The 6685-nt window shown below is 33.4% G+C and overlaps 1 protein-coding gene across 1 annotated transcript in view; it reads right to left on the minus strand.

The window, feature by feature from the left end:
• The window catches only part of LOC107100840 (testican-2-like), a gene marked incomplete at its 5' end in the record, with an annotated part of 25388 nt that extends 21419 nt beyond the window's left edge, over nucleotides 1–3969 (minus strand). The window contains one exon of the mRNA XM_015399491.1: nucleotides 3924–3969. Coding sequence (XP_015254977.1) covers nucleotides 3924–3969 — 46 coding nt within the window. The remainder of the gene's footprint in view (nucleotides 1–3923) is intronic.
• Between the last annotated feature and the right edge of the window lie 2716 nt (nucleotides 3970–6685).

Consider the following 6685-nt stretch of genomic DNA (forward strand, 5'->3'; position numbering starts at 1 on the left):
TCTATCTATCTATCTATCTATCTATCTATCTATCTATCTATCTATCTATCTATCTATCTATCTATCTGATCCCTCAATAAATATGAATAAATGTTGATCAATAGCTAAAGGTCTTACGGTTCCTTTTTAATTAAGAATGAATAATGTGATATGTTACTGATCTAACTTTAGGTTATTTAAATGTGATCTATCTTATCAACCAATATATGAGCTATGCTATGCTTTGCTACAGTCTGAATATACTTGTACAAATATCTGCAACCTGTTAAAATGAAAACATAAAAAAAATGCCTTGAAAGAAAAATCATTATGAGTGGATTTTTTTTTTTAACTCTCGCTCTTAACTAGATTGCAAACCCATGTATGTGAGCTCTACCTCCGACTGAGGTAGAAAAACAATTTCGGAACAACTTTAATCCCCTCCAGAGTGAAATTGTAACATAAAGGCTTTGCTAAAAGGCTCCAAGCCCGTATAACGAGAATTATGCTGTGCACAGGGCTCATAAAATTTGCACTAACATACCATAAAAAAGCTTTTGCAATCACAACAGTTTTACTCAGCTCTGCTCTGTCATGATTTGACTGAACAGATTTAGTTGCACTTTTGAGCAAAAATGCTCAATGGTCCATCTTAATTAAGGCTTAACTAGTCTCAAATAATAAATACATCTTCCATAATATGTATATTTTTACTATTATTGTTACATAAAAAAGTCATGGGTGGAAAGTTACTGGGTCCTTCTGTTTCAGTAGGGTTATGGGGACTCATGGAAAATGAAAAGTTTAAAAAACACTGAACTGTAAAGATATGTAGTTTGAGGTTTTAAGGTTGTAGATTATTTAGACGTGTTAAATCTGAATGGAGGATTGGTAGAATAAATAGAGTTTCTCCTGAAGCAGCAGCAGAGCCATTTAAAACAAAAGAGACAAAATACGTAAAGACCAGCAATATAGCATTAAATATCACTTTTGAAACTAATAATTATATAGCCTTTTTGTTTAGTTGAAAGAAATTGGACAAAAAAAAGAGCAAATTCAGTTTCAATCTTACATTTCATTTGTAACGCGAAAAGCTTATCTAAACCAGCCAACGCTAATCCTACACCTGATTATAACCAAAACTGTAAAATTTGGGTGTTTACTTAAACAGAGAGGAACAATCTGACCAATATCTCATTTTAAAATTTGATTGATAAACTAAAGCATTTAAGGAATATGTCTTAGGCTTGATATATAGCATTTGTTCTATTCAATTATTATCATGTTACCACAGTATGAATGTAAAAACTCAATCTGTTTTTATATATCAAATCACCTGCATGTTGAAATCCTCAACAGGACATCTGGCCTTGGATCTACACAGGATAATCAGTCAGAGCATCCGAGATTTAATGGTTTTGCACACAATAAAGCACACTACAAAGCAATTGCTCCAAAAATCTAATGTTAATGAGCGAGATATATTAAACTATTAGGTCATAACATTCTTATATTCTTAGATGTGCAAAAGTTAGAGACATGGGTTAATATTTTTTATTTAAATATTTAAGCAAAAGAATGTCAAATTGTAGGTAGAAAATATGTCAGGATCAAGCATGGCAGCTTCTGTTTTAAGTCAAAGTATCAAACCCTCCTTAAAGACCCTTGTTGGGGCCCATCTAATGTTTTAATCAGCTTACATTAAAGGCAAAGCCATAGTCTGAGGTTTTCCATTGGGGTTTTCATTTCTTTCAATTCAGCTACTATACACCTAACCTGTGGTTTAAGTTTGAAAAGATATATTTTGATTAAATAAATCTTCAGAATTAGTCCCACAGGGAGCTGTCATTGGGGATAAACTCAACCACACTGAATGAATGCCCACCTTTGGCAAATAAAGCCTTTTTTTTCCTTAGTTATTCCTCTAGTTGACTGTGTAGATAATTGGAAAAAGTCTTGAGCCAATTTTTCACATTTTAAGGCAGCATGGTGGAGGTGTTAAGTCCAACCCTCTAAACACTCCAGCTAAAGGTCAGTGATAAGCTCCAATATCTGGGAGCAGCACACCTAAAAGTAGCAGAAGCATGGCAATGCTTAAAGCTTATACTTTGCTAGTAAATTCTTTATCGTTTAAGACCGCAGAAGCATGAATATTAACAGGCAGTCTAAAGAAAAGGTTCAAGATGCTCATTTGACATCAATGGTACATAGCTCTGTTTATATTTCATTCAATGTAACCCTCAGGCGTGTTTTAGTAGTTTGTTTTTCTAGCTTTTTTACTTTTATTTGGTAATCAATTTGGTGTTGCAATGACTTTTTGGTAGAGGTTTAGATAAACCTCTTTTAAATTACAAAGCCTATTAATCTTACATATAATTAATACAATCATGATGCAGTTTGAACTTTTCAACTTTAAAAACTCAAATGTCAATGCTGTTTCCTTTTTTGCTTTTCATAATTTCCTTTCATTCATTTAACACCATCAAAGTTGTTCACAGGTACAACAAAATAACCCCTGGCAGCATAAGCGTTGCAATATTGCAAAGTTTTAAAAAGCACATCATTTATTTACAAAGACACATAAAGATTACATTATTTTATATAGAAAGGGGTTATAAATGAGGTAAAAGTAGCAGTTAAACCGTTTTTTTATTGTGTAAGAGTTTTGTTTTCTTTAATTGTTAGATAATTCAAGAGTAGGGATCTGCAACCTGTAGCACCACAGCTGCAGCTGACTCTTTGGACCGTCTTCACTGGCCCCTGATAACCAGAAAACTGACCATGGACCAAGTTGTGTTATTAAATACAGTTCAAAAAAATAAAAAAGGTTTTCACTATTTTTTAGTTTTACATCTCCTTCTTGCAATTATTTATCTTTATTTTAAAACCTAGTTAGAACTAAAACAGTTTTTCTTCATTTTTATAGGAATTTTATTTAAATAACAAATTTATTGAAGTTCTTTTTTATGTAAGAAATTGCTGTATTATGGACGATGATTAGGGTTCCTGAAAAAAAGTCAAATTTCTAAGTTGTTGTTTTTTTACTGGCGCTAATATTCTTCCACATATGTGGGTTTTTTTTCTCTTTGTAAGCAATATTTATATCCACATTATATGAAATACAGAGTTGAAAATATTGATCTGCATGTGTAATAATCTATGGAGTTCTCATTTTCTAAAAGGAGATACTGGAGTGACAAGCCAGTTTGGATGTCTTCTTATGATTCAAATTTTGGAGGCTATACTTCAAAATCAGATTGATACTTTTACATGTCCTTAACTGGGAGTATAAACACTTTTTCTGCTATTTTAGATCCCTAAATGTCTTCAAAACTGGTGGAAAACCTGTAAAAGTACATTCTCCATGACTACATTTTCTAAAGGGTCTTGAGTAAATAATATTTTTCTGGGAACTAAACTTCACATTCACATGTTCTCTGTTCTTCCTACACAGTTAATTTTTGAAAGGTGAGATTTTCTTTTTCTTAGCAAGGAACCAACCCCTGTGGATGGCAATGAACCCTGGTGGGAGTTCTTACTTGAGCCATCAGCAACAAAAAGCAATTATAGCTAGATTTTTTTTTTTTTCAAACTAATGGATCCAACTGAAGGCACAACCTCTACTTTTCTGAATCACAGCTGCGTTCTCACCTTCAACAAAGCTCAGACACCACGATCGAGTGCTCCCCACCAGCTGCCTGACCTCAACAAGTACTAAAAAAGCCAACTCTTATAATGTGCATGACGCCATTTAAATGCTTTGAAATTATGCATAATGCCAAAAGGCATACTTTTATTTTTTTTCCCTAAATGTTATTGTGATGGTGAACTTTAGTAGAAAGTATAGCAAAATGGTCTTTACACAGAGTGTTGAAGGACACTTCAAATAAAAGCTGTGATTAATCTGATTTTACAGAGAAAAGTTCACATTTTTCAGCACTTACTTTGATCAGAGCCGGCGGTCTCGTCAGCATTCCTGAAGTAGTCGTCCTGTAAAACAAATATATTTGCATTAATAGATTTAATTATTTAAACTGGGGAAATAAAAGAGAAACTGTTGCATTAATGGAAGTCCAGATACGCATACATAATTCAAGAAAATACGAGCAGCGAAATCATAGGCTAAAAATAACAGTCAGAGCTGACTTGAATAACTTAGAGTATATTTAATTATTATTCAGGACAGTTTGAATGTTTTAGCTTGATGGATGGATGGAAACCATTTAACAAAATATTAGGGACAGTTTATAATCAACATAATTAATACCTCTATAGTTCTGTGAAAACTCAGCAGAAATTAGAAAGTTTGAAGAGTGAACTGTCATCTAATTTTTAACCATGCATTGATTGCTTCAAAATAAAATAATCTTCACAAAGAGAGGGTCTGAATTAAGGCTGCAACTAACGATTATTTTGCAAATCAATTCATCTGATGATTATTATTTCAATTAATCGAATAATCGGATAGCCAGGTTCATTAAAGAAGATTTTTTTAACAAAATTAAACCAGGTGAAACTAAAACTTTTCCACTTGAGAAGTTAGGGATAGAGCATATTGACAGAGGACATTTTTTTTTATCTTAAATGCAATGTTAACATATGTTTAATACAATTCTGGTACAATTACTGCTCTGTCAGCTAAAGGCATGTTTTAGAGTTTCTATAATCCAGTAAATGATTAATTGATTACTAAATTAAAAATAATAAATAGAAAATTTTTGATCTCACATTGGAGAAATTTATCTCTGCGTTTAACAGTAGTGGGGGATTGAACTCCCAATCTCAGGATTCAAAGCCCTATGGCCTAACCACTAGGCCACCACTTCCCCCTATTAGTTGATGATTAATTCAGTAATCGATTAATCCTGTTAATTGTTTCAGCCCTAGTTCAGTTTATTAAAAATGTGTAATATCTAGTCTGAACTTTAAAGATGTTGTCAAACCTACTCTGCTTGAGGAGATATCTACAGAGGGAATATTTTCTAACCAACAGCTTTTTTTCATGTTCTCCCTGAAAGTCTGTGCTGAAAAGATAAATTCCATTATCCACATTTTTTTTTTTTTTTTTTTGCTTTAGCTCTGACCCATTTCTCCCTCTGTCAGGACAGCAAGGATCAACTTCTTACTATTTGGCACAAGTCTTAGCAAGGACTCCAAGGATCAGGTCTGATCATTTTAGCGAAGGCTTATTCTGGTAAGGGGATATGGAGACTGAGCGCTCAAGTCAAGCTGAACAAGAACACCCAAAAGGCAGCTCCAAACACTGAGCACAGAGGGAAAATAAGAATAAATATGCTTTGAGTTTTATCCTTTTCTTATCACTGATATTACAGATTCCAGCTCATATATTCATTCCTGTGTCGTGTTCTGAGTTATTTCATCATTAGTGAAGCATCTGTGAGTTTGACTTTGGCTGTAATTTTCTTAGCTGTTTTGACTTTGCCTGTAATTTTTTTAGCTGTTAGTGTTTTGCATGTAAATGCATCCAATTGAGTGTGTTTGAGTTGCAGCTGAGTTGGAGTCAAAGGCTGCTCTCTGCTGCAGTAAAAATTTATGCTATATTATATTGATTTGGCTGTGTGTTTGTGCTTTAAAAAGAACCAACTCTCATCTATCAGGAAGCATTTAAGACGTTTGTAGAAACACATGTGCCCAGCAAAAGCATTCATAACCTTTTAAAAATCACAAAATGTAATGGATTTTATTGGACTCAAAGCAGTGTAAGAAAAGTTTAATAAAAACCGGAGTTATTAAAGTTACTGATTCATAGAACCTTCTTGATTTGAAGTGGGTTTCTACCAGCTTTGTACATCGTGAGATTGCATTTTTCGGCTGTCATTCTCACTAGATGGAGAGTATCTGTGAAAATGAATTTTTAAGCCTATATTAAAGTCCACAGATGATCAGTTATATGTACCTTTGGACCAATTCCCCGCTAACCAAATAATATCTTTATTATAAACCATTCTAACAAGGCTTGGGCCCATGTATGTAGAGTTGTTGCCTTTAAGGTGAACCTCTAGTCCCGAATCAAGTGTCAAACTCAAAGACCAAATCTATATCCTCATGGCAATTTACCAAACAAGGTATATTGTCATATAATAAAGCCATAGACATAGACCAACACGCCAATACTCTTGGTTGATATTATCATTTTTTTTATTTTCTTGTATCGGCATCAAGCAATATATGCATGTGTTCACTGATTCAGTAGTGTATTCACCAGCCATGTTTAAAATTAGGGCTGGGCAAGTAAAGGCAAGTAAGCAGGGCAAGTAAACACATTTGCAATATAATGGCAATTTGGAAAAACCCAATTTTAAAATTGCAGAGGCTCTAAATTTTCGTCACTACAATTAACAAGAGTAAATTCCTCATGTTAGCCTTTTAAATGGGGGTGATACACTTAAGGTGGGTTTGCTGCCACACAGATGGGAAGAGAGAGAATTCCACCTAACATGCAGATCCATGCATGTTGTATTAACTTTAAGTATTAACTTTTTCATACAAAGGTTACAGTAAAGGTCATAAAAACATTAAGACTCTGGAGTGAAACATCTACATGCTTTTGCTTAGTGCAAAAAAAAAAAATCACAATAGAACCGCAATATTTGTTAAAAATAATATAAATTTAGGTGTTACTTACTTAAAATCCTATAAAGTGCATGCATTTGGCTTCCCTTAATTTGCAATTCATTGCTGTTTT

Source organism: Cyprinodon variegatus, unplaced genomic scaffold (assembly GCF_000732505.1).
Source record: "Cyprinodon variegatus isolate N-32 unplaced genomic scaffold, C_variegatus-1.0 Scaffold1019, whole genome shotgun sequence".
NCBI lineage: Eukaryota > Metazoa > Chordata > Actinopteri > Cyprinodontiformes > Cyprinodontidae > Cyprinodon > Cyprinodon variegatus.